Below are 15,219 nucleotides of genomic sequence, written 5' to 3' on the forward strand. Positions count from 1 at the left end.
AGAGAGAGAGAGGTTTAAAGGATGGGAGAGGTTTACAGATTTTAGTCACTGAATCCTCACCATGAGTTTTTGACAGACTAATGCCAGTGAACTGCCAGGTTGTGATTGAGTCTTGCAAAGGAACATTTCTCGTCAATGATGTGGTGAGACTGAATCAAAGAAGAGGGTTAACACTTTGAGAGGTAAAGGGTAGCTTTAAATCCTAGTGGTGTCAGTGTGAAGTTATCAGTATATTTTGTCTGTGCATATTTCAGTTGACTCACCAGTTAGGTGTTTGTGGAGGACAAGCAGGCAGTTTGAAGTCTGTCCACAGCCAACTTTCAGGGAAGTTGGTGCGAGAAACTATTTCACTGCTGTCCATGTAACTGTTGTCATCCACCTCACCTAAAGTGTCATTAAAAATGTTACTATTTTCATTCAGTATGACCATGAACAGTAACAACTCAGAGCATCACAACATCCCCTGTCTCTTACTGCGAGCCAGTAGGAGGCTATCCTCCTTCCTGTCAGCTCGCTGGTCTTTCATCTCCTCGCAGCAGTGTATGAAGGCCTTGACACAAGCTTCACCATCATTGATGTACTCGCTGCGCCTCTCACATGTGTAGTTGAGAAGGGTTTCCGTCATGCCATCCAAACAACAGTCACTCTGCAACTGGTCTTTATATTGACTCACTGGGAAGAAAGAGGGTTGTGGAGGAGAGACAGAGGTAAGAAGATACAGACCACCAAGAAGAATTGTGAACTGGAAAGAAAAATTAGAAATAGAAATTGTGCTTCTTTCATTTGCCTGCCCTCTTACATTAGACCCTTGATTTTAATAAGGAAAATCAAATAAACAAAGAACTAAATGGGAAAGGGAGGGGGAAAACTGACAAGAAGAGACGGCTCCTTCTCCTTTCAGTCTGGAAAAGTAGGAGCATGAAGAAATAAATTGACATATTAACTCAAGGAAGTATGATTTAAAAACAGTTTCATCTGACGTTTATCCGTCTACGAATACATAGCATGGCAAAGACGAGAACAGTGAAAGTCAATGGAACAAGCTGTCCAACGACACTGAAGAGTGACTGAAGATGACTGATGATGTGTGTATTGGGTAGTTTAGAGCTGTGGTTCTTACGTAAGCTGGTTGTGACGTCCATGATAGTAGTGGCTCGTTTCCTCCTGCTGGGGGCCGGACATTTCAATTCTGGAAACACAGACAAGTTTTAACTTTAAAAGTTGGAACTAAACTTGATTTGTGCTTCGTGTAATTGATGTGAAACTCTTTAGATCAGAGTTTGGTCATTAATGTGGACAGGGTGAGGCTGTGAGAAAATGTTATCTACAATTGCACATCCATTTGTTGAAATGTTACAACATTGTATAAATGCTTTATTATATTAAAATGCTGATGCAATAATGCAATAATATTGCAGCAATATTCTAAAACCCCTAAAATAAGGGAGGTACCATAATCACTTATGTGGCAGTCACAATAGTTCAAATGGAAATGCCTCAAAACGTCGGTTCAACCAAAAACATATAATCTCACTTACGTCAGGTAGTATTTGGCAGATAGTTTTGGTTTTATGTGCCCAAAGTTTAAGATATCAGTTTGAGGTTTTTGGCTCTTTGCTCTTCACTCGCAGCACTGAAGAATTAAAAAAATAGAATGCAACAAGAAATATATCTACATGTCAAAATACTGAAAATATAATGCTATTTGGTTTAAGATGCTGTTCTTCTACTGTCCACTAGATGCTTACTCCTAAAAAGAAAACAGTAGATTTATGGTTATGAAAAAAGTTCTACATGTGCCCACTTCTCCTTATCAGAGATATTTCATTGATACAATGTTAAAACCTAAAGGGGGGTATGTTCGGGGAAGGGGAGAGTAAAGTAGTGTCACCTTGTCTGTAGGGTGTCCCAGAAGCCGTGTCGGACTCAAACATCAGCCCAGCATCGTAAAACACACCCATACCGTCCTTCCCTCCACCTGGTGTGCAGCCTGTGTCGTACTTCTCTACAATGTCCCACACCTGAGCAGGTCAGAGGTCAATCACACACACACACACACACACACACACACACACACACACAAATACAAACAAGATATAGGGTTACAGTATGCAAGTTAAACAAACAAATCTATAAACTCACGTGACAGATCTCATATGTACACATGAACTCATGCAATGTGTTTTGCTGCAGGACAAATTTACGCCAGATATTATTTGAAGCAAAAAGCTAACAATTTTCTTTTAAACATATTAATTTATTTTCTGAGATAAATATTAAATAAAGAAATTGCCTTTTTCTGGGTGAGCCGGTGCTTGTTGTTTAGGACGTAGACGCCTTTGTCAACTGCCACCAGTCCCACTGTGGCATCTGGATCTCCTGTGACCTTCAGAACAAACATCTTGCGGGGCTCATAGGAATTTTTGGCTGTTGCCGATTCAAGCTTCAGCTGAATGTGAAGGGCAGGTCAGTGAATGAGACGTGCAGTTCTGTATTTTTTTAGGCAGTTTCATACATAAAAATATGTCTGAGAAATGTACAAATTACTTTATCAGCTTGTGTGTGGGTGTTTTGTTTGCCCACTTAAGCTCTACTACATCAACGCTGCGTGTCTCACCGAGCCCATGCAGGAGTCCTTGACATCCACCCAAACAGAGTCTGATACCACTTCATTGCTGTCTGTATGGTAGTAGGCTATGATGCGGAACGATGGCAGCATTTCTTTGGTAACAGGAACTATCAGGGAAATCAGAACTTGACCTTGTGTCCTGTAACGGCCGTTGTTCACCAGCTGACCTCTGCTCAAGATCTAGGGACGCAGATTTGAACATCAGCACTTATCAGACATGCATGTATATTTTACACACGACGTGGGAGGCAACCAAAAGAGTAAAATATGTGCACACATGCACTGGTGTAAAACAGCTCTCACCAGGTATGTGATGTCAGTGTGATGGTTTTCCTCCCGGTTGCGGATGAGTTTGATTTTCAGGTTGTCTCCTAATTTCACCTCCGCTGTATCCACATCTGCAAATGTGACATGTTGTGATAAAACACCCAAAACATGTAGTGCATGGTGCACACTTTTCCACTGCTATCTCCTTATGTTGTACCATCTGATGTTATTTCAGGATGTCCCTCACCTATGTGGATGTAGTTTTTGCTCATTGTTGTATATGGGAGAGCTTCCATGGAGGCTGATGCTTGTCTTTCAGGGCTAATAAGAGGATCATTGGTCCTTGCCTGCAATTAAAGACACACACAGGTAAGCATTCACACACAGTTGAATAAAGAATACTTGAAGAGTCCCAAGTCTATCCTATCTCAACTTATCGTGGCTGCTAAATTGTATGACAAACAGATATTACACTGACAAGAAGTTCACCATTGACATACTGTACAGTAAATGTGCGGATGAACAACAACATGGAGCTTGATTTCACCTCTTCAAGTGAACGTCAAAAATGTTTGCCAACGAAAGCGAAAATTAAAAAAAGGTAAACGACTTCAGAGACTTACATTTATTATCAACCTTGAGTTCCCTGCCACTGTATTGATGGCAAGCTTTGCAATGCCATTGTCTTCGGTCGTGCCCTCCACCTGACCTGGATCCACCACCACTCTCAATTTTTGTGCCGGACTGCCGTCAGGATTCACAACTTCAACCTGCCATCAGAAACACAACCAGCTGAACCATCAGAAATCGACTAACTGACTCATTGAAACAGATCTTTTTAAGGTCAAACTCATGTTATTAGATTGTAGTTCTCAGTATCATGATTTAGTTCATGGTGATCTAATGGGTTGATAGACAAATTGCTTTTTTCTGTTTATCAAAATCATCAAAAATAATGAAAGTACACAACAAAATATTGATCTAATCAATAACAGTTATGAAGAGAGCATGAAGCAGAATGTGACATTCTGTGTTTTCTGAGAGTGGCTATATTTCAGTAGTGTGATGTTTTTTTATTTAAGTAGAAATATAGCCATTTGATCAAATTAATTTATTCCAAACATGTAACAAATATTAACAAAATAAAACAAGAAGAAACCAATAAAATAACAGCAAACATTTACAGTTAATTATGAATAAATACATATTATATGTTAATGTGAAAAACAATAATGAGTGTCAAAGTCCCGACAGAGACAAGGCCCCTTCCTCGTCCCTGTACCTTTGACATTTATTTGACATTTAAAACATTTATATCTGTGCTTTGATCAATTTCTTCATTGAAACCATTCAACAAAATCACCCCACTTATTACAATTCACATCCTCTTCCTAGTAGTATGAACACAATTTTTGTTTCTTAGATTAAATCTTCCTTTTATAATCCCCCTCTCTATCTGAGAAAAAAAGGTGTATGTTGCCCGAAAGGGCCAAGCCTTAAGTGTAATGGTAATGGTCATTTTTTACATAGTATATATTTCTACTCAGTATATTGTATTCATGCATAAGTTATTTTGCTCTGAACTTTGTTGAACTTCACCGTGTCTCTGTTCTGCAGAAGAAGAATTCTCCCTTGCCTGTTCACAAAGATAACTAACTGTGTTGTATGAGAATGTTCCAGCACCAAGGCCTTTGGGACGCTTGTTTTGGTTGCTGGCCGTTTGTTTTTCATTGTTGTTCCTATCAGTCTGAGAACAAAAGTCTGGAACATTGGCCATCGGCCCCCACCTATGCTCATTCTGAATAAAGAAAGCTTGTTAATTTTTTTCTTGGTTCTTCCTCACTGAGACTGTACACATTCTGTTGTGATGATTGAACCTTCTCTGCGCAGAGAATAAATACTGAAAAAGACAACCTGGTTTTTGGTATTCCTTATTTCAGCATTAAAAGACTCACGCAAAGCGGGTATAGAATTTTTTTCCACAACATAAACCATATGCTGTCAAGTTATATAAATGTAAATAAGTACTTTACCGCAACATCGAAGGACATTCCTGGTTTGAAATATTTGGGTGTTTTCTTGAAGTGGATGGTGTAAGGTGATGTGACGATCTGGATGCTTCTCAACTCTGCCTCCACCATTTCACTACCTGTGTGTTGATACACAAACACATTCGCACAAAAACTGATGACATGAGTATTTCATTTTATTTATGATATCTCCTGATTTTCATCGTGATTAACTGATAAAAAAATTTCATCTAAATATCTTTATTTTCTATTCTCCTCTCGTTCTTGTTTGGGGCTTTTCAGACTCTAATAATGCTGGTAGTTAGCTGGTAGTTACTTTGATCAAACACACTGAAAAGCCACATACACACAGTCTCTCTGTCTTACCGGTCTCCGTCAGCACACTGACGGCCACAAATATGGAAGTCCCCACCAGTTCACTGATGTTTTTGAAAGTGTTTGTGATGTGCTCTTTCCTCAGTGTGACCACTCCATCACCACTCTCGACCTAATGTGACACAATTTAAAAATGCATCTTCAAATACAGTACAGTGGAACAGTCAGTGAACAGCCTGGTTTAATTCGGAACATCCTAAATAAATAATTTATGTAGGTAGAAATGTAGCAATTCAGCTGAAATTACTGCAGATGTATGAATAACAGGAAATTATAGACATTTGTCATTTTCTAGAGTCTTGCAAAACATTAAAAAAATACAGCAAAAGTGTAAGAATGTGCTCACCTCCACTCTCTGAAGAGAACTTGGGAAGCTTTTCTTTTCACCTTTTTGCATAACTCCAAATACCACATAGGCGGTCCCATCCACCTTTTTACCAAACAGATACCTAATGCCACAAGACAGGGACATGTCAAAGCCCACAATGAAGCAAAGCAGAAAAATTAAGAACAAACAAACACAAATCAAACAAAAAAAAGCGAAAGCCCCAAACACAACCTTTGGACAACACCCTTTATTTTTCTTCCTGCAATCAATCTACCAGTCAAACCTGATCTCTCAAACCACGAAACAAAAGCCTTCACATACACAGCTTTGATGTCGACGGTGAGCTCTTCACTGTCCACGTAGAAGAAGGAACTCCTAGGTGTCAGTTTAACCTCAAAACTGGGCAGCACTGCAAAATGGAAAACATTTTATTGTGTGTCCAATCAAGTAACAAAAAGACTGAATGTTGTAGGTTTATAAAGGTTTTAAATAGAAGTGCATGTAAAGAAGGACTCACCGTATTCTTTGACCTCAAACTCCGCAGAATAGCTCTGCTGCGGGTTGCTGTTGAACTTTGTCACCACCTTCCACAGTCCTGGACTACACACACACACACACACACACACACACACACCACACACACACACACACACACACACACATACACACACACACACACACATACAAAATTTAAATAATCATTTAGAGACTGAAAGTAACAACAGACTTCAGATTGCGTGAAGTTATACATGCATATTTACACAAATTGAGATGTAGGCCTACACAACAGAGCTGCTGCACAGAACTTGACATTTACATTACTTTCCTACAACACTGATGTTTACAAGAAAAAGTTTTACGTTTTCAGGTTGACTTTGTATTAGATAGAAAGGGTGCACTTGTATTTTATGCCTTTGTGATACATTTTTTTTTCTAGGGATTAAATGTATTTCCGTCCATTAACAATTTAGATCTTAAAAGACAAATTGATCTACAGTTCAAAAGGAATAGTTTAAGCTTTCGTTGGAGAGTTAAATAAGACTATCCCCACTCTCAAAATCAGAATCAGAATCAGCTTTATTGGCCATGTATGTGTACGCATACATGGAATTTGGCTCCGGTTTCCACTCCGCTCTCAATGTACATACACTATTTTACAATAAAGAATAAAAAATATATAAAGAATAAAAAAGGGCAGCAAAAACAACTAGAACAGATGTAGGTATAAACATTTAACAGCTATATACAATATAAGTATAAATATATCTCCCCTCAAAAAAAGTGTATATATATATATATATATACACACACAAACACATGTGAACATAAACCTATAAACAATGGCAATGGAATTGAGGTGATGGTGTAACTGGTGGTAATAGTGCAAATAGAGGTAGTAGTGCAATATGACTTATTTATTGTTCATCAGAGTGACGGCCAGTGGAAAGAAGCTGTTCCTGTGTCTGGTGGTTTTGGCGTACAGAGCTCTGTAGCGCCTACCAGAGGGGAGGAGTTGGAACAGCTTGTGTTCAGGGTGTGAAGGGTCTGCAGTGATCTTTCCTGTCCGTTTTCCTGACTCCAGGAAGGACGGCAGGCTGGAACCAATGATTCTCTCTGCAGACCTGACAATCCGTTGTAGTCTGTTTCTGTCCTGTTTGGTGGCTGATCCAAACCACACAGTGTTAGAGGAGCAGAGAACAGACTGGATGATGGCTGAGTAAAACAGGATCAGCAGCTCCTGAGGCAGGTTGAACTTCCTGAGCTGGCGCAGGATGTACAACCTCTCCTGGGCCTTTTATCTGATGGTGTTGATGTTGGGAGCCCACTTCAGGTCCTGGGAGATTGTGGATCCCAGAAACCTGAAGGTCTTAACAGCAGACATTGTTGTTGAGTATGGTGAGGGGAGGAGGTACTGTTGGGGGGCTCCTCCTGAAGTCCACTGTCATCTCCACAGTTTTGAGCTTGTTTAGCTCCAGGTTGTTCTGACCACACCAGAGGACCAGCTGTTCAACCTCCCGTCTGTACGCAGACTCATCACCGTTCAACTTCAGGAGTTTTCGTGCTGGATGTGATTTTTTCCAGCCTCACCTGCTGCGTCCTGTCAGTCAGGAAGTTTGTGATCCACTGACAGGTGGTGGCTGGCACAGTGAGCTAGGAGAGTTTGGGTTGGAGTATTGCTGGGATGATGGTGTTGGACGCTGAGCTGAAGTCCACAAACAGAACCCTTGCATATGTCCCTGGGGAGTCGAGGTGTTTCAGCATGTAGTGCAGTCCCATACTGACTGCATCATCCACCGACCTGTTTGCACGGTAGGCAAACTGCAGGGGGTCCAGCAGGGGCCCTGTGATGTTCTTCAGATGGGTCAACACCAGTCTTTCAAAGGATTTCATGAACACAGACGTCAGGGCGTCGGGCCTGTAGTCATTTAATCCTGTGATGGAGGATTTCTTGGGAACCGGGATGATCGTGGAGCGTTTGAAGCATGATTGCACTTCAAACAGCTCCAGTGATCGGTTGAAGATCTGTGTGAAGATGGGGGCCAGCTGGTCAGCACAGACTTTCAGGCAGGAGGGTGACACACCTCCTGGGTCTGGTGCCTTCCTGATCTTCTGTCTGTGGAAGAGCCGACTCACATCCTCTAAGCCAGGGGTGGCCAACCAGTCAGAGACCAAGAGCCACATTTTTTACTGTGTTACCGCAAAGAGCCACATCATACACATGGGCACACATGAACATCACCCTATCCCTTCCTCACACACACACATACCTTTGCTCAGCCAGATTTATTGTAAATGTCACACACCAACATGATAATGACAGAAATGGACTCCTAAGACCACAGGCCAGTCATTTTCAACAATGAACATTGTGTGCACTGTCTCACACAGACAAACTCTCAGTTCAACCAAGTCCACAAACAAAAATATAATAATTTACAATAGTGTTTTTCTTTTACTATGCATGTTACTTAGTGGGACTTCTGGCATTCCTTGCCTTGAACAATCCTCTTCAAATCTGGCTTGTATTCCGTTGTTGCCACTCGAAGCAATTCTTTCACATGGGTGTCAGTCAGAACAGATCGATGCTTTGATTTCACGTGTTTCAGGGTAGAAAACACAGACTCGCAGACGTATGTTGACCCAAACATTGACAGTATCTTAAGCGCAGCCCGTTTGACATTGGGGTATTTTTTCATTGGCACACTTTTCCAGAACTCAATGGTCCCTTCCCTTAAAGCAGGTTTGAGTTGGTCCTCCTCACAAAGATCGATCATCTCTAACTCAGCCGCAGCCTCATCTGTGATTAGCGGGGCTTTCAAACAGTCCGTCTCGGCGTTAAATGGGTCGACGAGGAACGTAATCTGTGGCCGCACATGCGCGTTTGACGAAAATACCGTATTTAACTCAAGCGAAGCGAACACGCACATTAAAAAAACACAAATACAAACTTCGATATGAACGTAAGAGCCGCATGAAACCGGGCAAAGAGCCGCATGCGGCTCGGGAGCCGCGGGTTGGCCACCCCTGCTCTAAGCAGATCCTCAGTCCGGTGGGGGGTCGGTTGGGAGAGGTGAGAAGGAGGCAGGGGGTGTAGGTGGTTGTTTGATGATGGGGCAGGTGTGGGGGGGGGGTGAAAGGGGGCTTATCAAACCTGCAGTAGAAAACATTCAGGTTGTCAGCCAGTTGGTGATTGGCCTCAGTGGGGGGGGTGGTCTCCTGTAGGTAGTGAGTACTTCCAGGCCTCTCCAAACTGAAGAGGGGTCGTTGGCTGAAAACTCTTTCTCCAGCTTTTCAGTGTAGCTCCTCTTTGCTACCTTGATCTCCTTCATCAGTGTGTTTCTGGTCTGGTTGTACAGGATCCTGTCCCCACTTCTGTCGGCCTCCTCCTTGGCCCGACGAAGCTGCCTGAGTTTTTCAGTAAACCAGGATTTATTGTTGTTGAATGTGCAGAAGGTTTTTTTTGGCACACACATGTCCTCACAAAAACTGATGTATGATGTCACAGTCTCAGTGAGCCCATCCAGGTCTGTAGTAGCAGCCTCAAAAACACTCCAATCAATGCAGGCAAAGCAGGACTGTAGCTCCAGCTTTGCCTCGTTGGTCCATCTCCTCACAGTCTTTACCACAGGCTTTGCAGATTTTAATTTCTGCCTGTATTTCAGGAGAAGATGAATCAAACAGTGATCAGAGAGTCCCAAAGCTGCACGGGGTACTGAGCGATATGCGTCCTTTATTACAGTGTAGCAGTGGTCCATTGTGTTTTTGTCCCTGGTGCTACACTTAATATGCTGTCTGTATTTAGGCAGTTCTTTGCTGAGGTTTGCTCTGTTAAAGTCCACAAGAACAATGAGCAAGGAGTCTGGGTGTTTGCGCTCCATGTTGTTGATCTGCTCAGCCAGGTGTTGGAGCGCCTCACTCACACAGGCCTGTGGTGGGATGTAAACACCGACCAGAATGAACGAGGAAAACTCATGTCTAACGTAACAACCTTCTCATCTAAGTGGCCAAAAAGCACATGAGCTATTTCCCAAAATGTCAAACTCTTGCTTATTACATTCAGATTGACTACACCCTGATTTCCAGAGTAACACTATATGTTCTACTCAAAAGCAAAGATGGCAGCTGCTGCTACTCTGCTAGCTAAGCTAATTGACCTTTTAGCAGATCTCGTTTATCTTAGCTGTTTGCCTGCTGTCTCATTTAATTACTTTATATAATACATTTTATATACCAAAATGTTGGTTTATCAAATCAATATTTTTCAATTATATATTACAGATTCAGGTTGGGTCAAAAGTATCTAGATCTTGCTTAGTGAAGACGAGCAGTGAGATAAAGTGCAGTTGTTATGTAAATAAATTTAATCAGAGCTTTATGTGCTAATTAGCGGAGTTGCGAGTTACAGGTTATGAAGGTTTAAAACTCCAAGCGGGGCGCTCTAGCACTCGCCTGTACAAAGGAATGAGAAAACTGTAACTCTGAAGGCCACGCTTGGGCAACTATACACTGATATCAAATCTTGGAGTAAACTGCCAGCTGAGAACAGTACGTACCACAGCTTGGGATAGCAAAACGTAGACTACACACTTTGGAGCCTGTTAGGCTAGGCTTTCACAACATACACACACACTGATGACGCATCGAAGGAGGATCCCGGACGAGAGCCGGTGCGAGCGGATATGCTCAGTGCTCCAACCAGGCCGTCGCTCTGCTAAAATCGATCCCGCCTGCACCTTGACTTTGACCAATGGCTCCTTTAAGGAGAACCAACAAAACTTACCGCGCTGCCGTGTCCAAGCGCCTTTTCACGTTGCTCTCAATCGGAGAGGAACTGTTAGGACCGTGCACGTTTAACTGCTCGGCTGATATCTCTGTGATAAATAAAACTATTGCTTGAATCTAAGTAAACGTCTCGAACTCAATTCGTTAAGTTGCTTTTAGCGACACGTCCTTTATTACAGTGTAGCAGTGGTCCAGTGTGTTTTTGTCCCTGGTGCTACACTTAATATGCTGTCTGTATTTAGGCAGTTCTTTGCTGAGGTTTGCTCTGTTAAAGTCCACAAGAACAATGAGCAAGGAGTCTGGGTGTTTGCGCTCCATGTTGTTGATCTGCTCAGCCAGGTGATGGAGCGCCTCACTCACACAGGCCTGTGGTGGGATGTAAACACCGACCAGAATGAACGAGGAAAACTCATGTCTAACGTAACAACCTTCTCATCTAAGTGACCCTCTGCCAAAAAGCACATGAGCTATTTCCCAAAATGTCAAACTCTTGCTTATTACATTCAAATTGACTACACCCTGATTTCCAAAGTAACACTAGATCAGGGGTGGCCAACCCGCGGCTCGCGAGCCGCATGCGGCTCTTTGCCCGGTTTCATGCGGCTCTTACGTTCATATCGAAGTTTGTATTTGTGTTTTTTTAATGTTCGTGTTCGCTTCGCTTGAGTTAAATACGGTATTTTCGTCAAACGCGCATGTGCGGCCACAGATTACGTTCCTCGTCGACCCATTTAACGCCGAGACGGACTGTTTGAAAGCCCCGCTTTAAGTAAAAATGTAAAAGTCGGACAATTTACAAATATCCGTTGTATCGCGCAAGGCGGAGCTCCTCCCCGATCCGCACGCGCCGCGCACACCTCCACCAGCGTATGTGACAGCAGCAGCAGCAGCCACCCTCCCCGCCGACGAAGAAGGAGCAGCAGCACCCCCCCCCCCCCCCCCCCCGCCGACAACCGGCCCTTTGGGGGCAACCATGATGCTGATGTGGCCCCAGAGCGACAATGAGTTTGACACCCCTGGTGTACACAATGTTCATTGTTGAAAATGACTGGCCTGTGGTCTTAGGAGTCAATTTCTGTCATTATCATATTGGTGTGTGACATTTACAATAAATCTGGCTGAGCAAAGGTATGTGTGTGTGTGAGGAAGGGATAGGGTGATGTTCATGTGTGCCCATGTGTATGATGTGGCTCTTTGCGGTAACACAGTAAAAAATGTGGCTCTTGGTCTCTGACTGGTTGGCCACCCCTGCACTAGATGTTCTACTCAAAAGCAAAGATGGCAGCTGCTGCTACTCTGCTAGCTAAGCTAGTTGACCTTTTAGCAGATCTCGTTTATCTTAGCTGTTTGCCTGCTGTCTCATTTACTTACTTTATGTAATATATTTTATATACCAAAATGTTGGTTCATCAAATCAATATTTTTCAATTATATATTACAGATTCAGGTTGGGTCAAAAGTATCTAGATCTTGCTCAGTGAAGACGAGCAGTGAGATAAAGTGCAGTAATGACTCAGGGGTTCCAGAAACTACTTACCAACCAAGTAAAAGATCTATTACTATCACAGCCAGGCTCTCATAACATTAGCAAATGGAGTTACATTCACAAAACTCTTATCTCCAGGTCATGTCTTGGCCTTAATTGGCTCAAATGAAAAGTCTCAGTATTCAGTGTGTCTTCACGCTTTATACACCGTATGACTTACATACTTCTATTTAGTTGCTGTCAAAACACTAAATTAGCAACATGGTAATTCATTGTAAAAAACGCGACATAAACATGTTAAAATATAGGCTACTATGCATAATCCTAAAATATTTGACTTTTTAAGATGAATTTACCTGCCATCCATGTGTATCTAAAGTGCAAATAAACCACTTAACAACAAAATGTATAAAAATGCAATATGGAAAATATAATTGAAATCAGATAATCTACTAACCTGACAATTTCAGCAAGTTTGAAATCTCCAGAGTGGATCCCTGATTTCAAAGCGACTGAATCAATTGGTAAAACGATGTCTTCAGGGGTCTAAAATGAACAGAGAGCCGTGGTAAGTTACAAATTAATTCAGTAAATCCATGCCACATTTTAAATATGTATTTTGTCTACAATCAGCCATCCTCATCAACGTCACTATACATTAGCTATAGACTGTATGATAGTGACACTTTTAGTGACACAATTTCTAAAATGTGTTTGTCTCCAAATGAAGGAAAAGGCTGTCTTTAATGCGTAAATCCACCACTAGAGGGAGACATGCATGTATTTTTACTCCAAGTTACAGCTTATTATATGATATCACTTTAAATTCTGTGCTTATCATAGATAAATCACAATACCACAATCTCGATGGAAATAGAGGGATCAGTTTGAGTTGCATCATCCCTCTCTACTGGCTCCATACGAGGCGTCACTGCAAACATCCTGTAGTGAACTGACATAGAGAGAGAAAGAAGTTAATTTTGCACTTAAAGACATTCTCACAGAAGTAGGTGTGTTTTTCATACTGATGCAGATTTGTACTCACCTCTGCTGTTGGGGGTGTAAAGGGTCTTATCAGTCTGTATGAAGATGTACCCGGACTGAAAGGACACTAAGACCACTTTCTCCAGCAGTTGGTCAGGAAACTGAGCTTGCAGGTACACATACTGCTTCATGGTGGCATCCTTACTGAAGTCTCCAGCAGGGATCTGAAACCAGTATGAAGAGACGCCAGTAGTGCATCAGTAACAGGGTAGGGAGGTCTAAATCCTGTTCATTTCTGGATTCATTGATAGATTATTTGTGGCCATGTTAGTTAGCAACAGTCAGAGATAATTACATACACAGTGACGGTATTTAATTTACCATTATTTCTCCGAGCTGCTGGAACTTATTTGCATCATTAAGTGTCACAGATGTAGTTTTCAGCATTTGTTTTTTGGTTGGATGGTTCATCACGTTGATTTGGACATTGATGGCTGCTCCAGTGCAGTCTTGACACTCCACAAAGATTTTTTCTGCTGTACCTACACGCAACAAGTTGGGGGCAGACAGCACCTTCCTGCAGAGCAGCGGGGAGAGAGGAAGATATGGAGTAATATTAATATTCTGTATTCAGTGTGTAGAAAACCTCTTAATTTTATGCATTTCAGGCACCATAAAACACACACACATAACTATAAGTGCATTCAGTAGAGTGCAGATCTCCGCCTGGTGTGTCTCCCTCTTCCCTCCCAAACAAAGAAGAGTTGAATCTCACTCAGTTGTCCTTCTAGGCTCCCTCAAAGTCACAATGGTGTCAAAGATTTTTAAAAAGGGGACTTATTCATCTTGTATATGGCCTAACTTTATTGGATCATAGCGTATAACGTGTGGTATGGAATTAATCTGCAGATGCTCCAGTTCAAAATTAGATAAACATCAGTTTTCATACCACGAAAAAAGACAAAATGTCACCTGCAAAAGTGAGGCCTGTTTTTGGCCTAGCTGATTTGTGGAAATGCTGTTTGCTTCTGAAGCAGTCATTGATCACTTGCAGCCCCTAGTGGCCGGTTAACTGAGGTGTCAGCCGTCAATGACGGTATAAAACAGTCAATAAAATATATATTTTTTGTATTGTGAATCACGGTAACTATGAGAGGTCCTAAAACATACAGTTTTCTCCTACACGCTTCAGTCCCGGTGGAGATAATTATGGACGGTTGTCACCGTTACAGGTTTGCTTATTTGTCCAAAGATTTTTAGAGTGGATCTCTCACAGAAGTGGTTCCCAACCTCTCTTGTGTACGACCCCTGACTTGTAACCCCTCATCACAGCTATCGGCCTTACTGAGAGCATGAGTGCCCTTTTCTTGTGAGATTTTTGTGTGCTTGATGAAGGAAACCTTTTCAGTATTTCACAAGAAAAAAGTCAGAAAAAATAAACATGGTTTTGTGTAACAGAAATGTTTTTCATCTTCTGACTTCTCAGATTTTACTTGGTTCCAAAGCCTCAGGTTGAGAACCACTGTCTTAGAGGCTGTGAGTTTAAGTTTAATTTTACCCAAATCACCAAGATAAACAAACCTGTTTGCCCAGATGAGGATCTTGACTGCATGGACTTCACCCACAATGAGTAATGTATTGATTACTTTGATGAAGATCCAGCACTGGACCAACAGAACATTTCATCATGGCTCTAGACTCTTGCCCTGTCTGGCTTTAGGTATCATTGTGCAAACTCTGAAGCAAATTTAGGGCCAACTAACTGGCCTCATTTGAAAGTCCACACTACCTTGTGACACAAATGGCAAACTGGACCATAGCTTCTCATTATTTAAGA

General features: G+C 41.9%; 1 protein-coding gene across 1 annotated transcript in view; it reads right to left on the reverse strand.

Annotated features, from left to right (window-relative positions):
• Positions 1–15,219, reverse strand: part of LOC306695986 (complement C3-like) — a gene marked incomplete at its 5' end in the record, with an annotated part of 35,747 nt that overhangs the window by 20,254 nt on the left and 274 nt on the right. Inside the window, 19 exons of the mRNA XM_079159453.1 lie at positions 61–149; positions 264–384; positions 475–672; positions 1,121–1,189; positions 1,892–2,021; positions 2,294–2,449; positions 2,618–2,809; positions 2,933–3,027; positions 3,144–3,243; positions 3,520–3,666; positions 4,930–5,045; positions 5,293–5,413; positions 5,648–5,750; positions 5,951–6,038; positions 6,147–6,229; positions 12,856–12,944; positions 13,256–13,350; positions 13,444–13,606; positions 13,764–13,959. Coding sequence (XP_079015579.1) covers positions 61–149; positions 264–384; positions 475–672; positions 1,121–1,189; positions 1,892–2,021; positions 2,294–2,449; positions 2,618–2,809; positions 2,933–3,027; positions 3,144–3,243; positions 3,520–3,666; positions 4,930–5,045; positions 5,293–5,413; positions 5,648–5,750; positions 5,951–6,038; positions 6,147–6,229; positions 12,856–12,944; positions 13,256–13,350; positions 13,444–13,606; positions 13,764–13,959 — 2,351 coding nt within the window. The remainder of the gene's footprint in view (positions 1–60; positions 150–263; positions 385–474; positions 673–1,120; positions 1,190–1,891; positions 2,022–2,293; positions 2,450–2,617; positions 2,810–2,932; positions 3,028–3,143; positions 3,244–3,519; positions 3,667–4,929; positions 5,046–5,292; positions 5,414–5,647; positions 5,751–5,950; positions 6,039–6,146; positions 6,230–12,855; positions 12,945–13,255; positions 13,351–13,443; positions 13,607–13,763; positions 13,960–15,219) is intronic.

The sequence above is a fragment of the Pholis gunnellus genome, assembly GCF_910591455.1.
Source record: "Pholis gunnellus genome assembly, chromosome: 5".
NCBI classification, from domain to species: domain Eukaryota; kingdom Metazoa; phylum Chordata; class Actinopteri; order Perciformes; family Pholidae; genus Pholis; species Pholis gunnellus.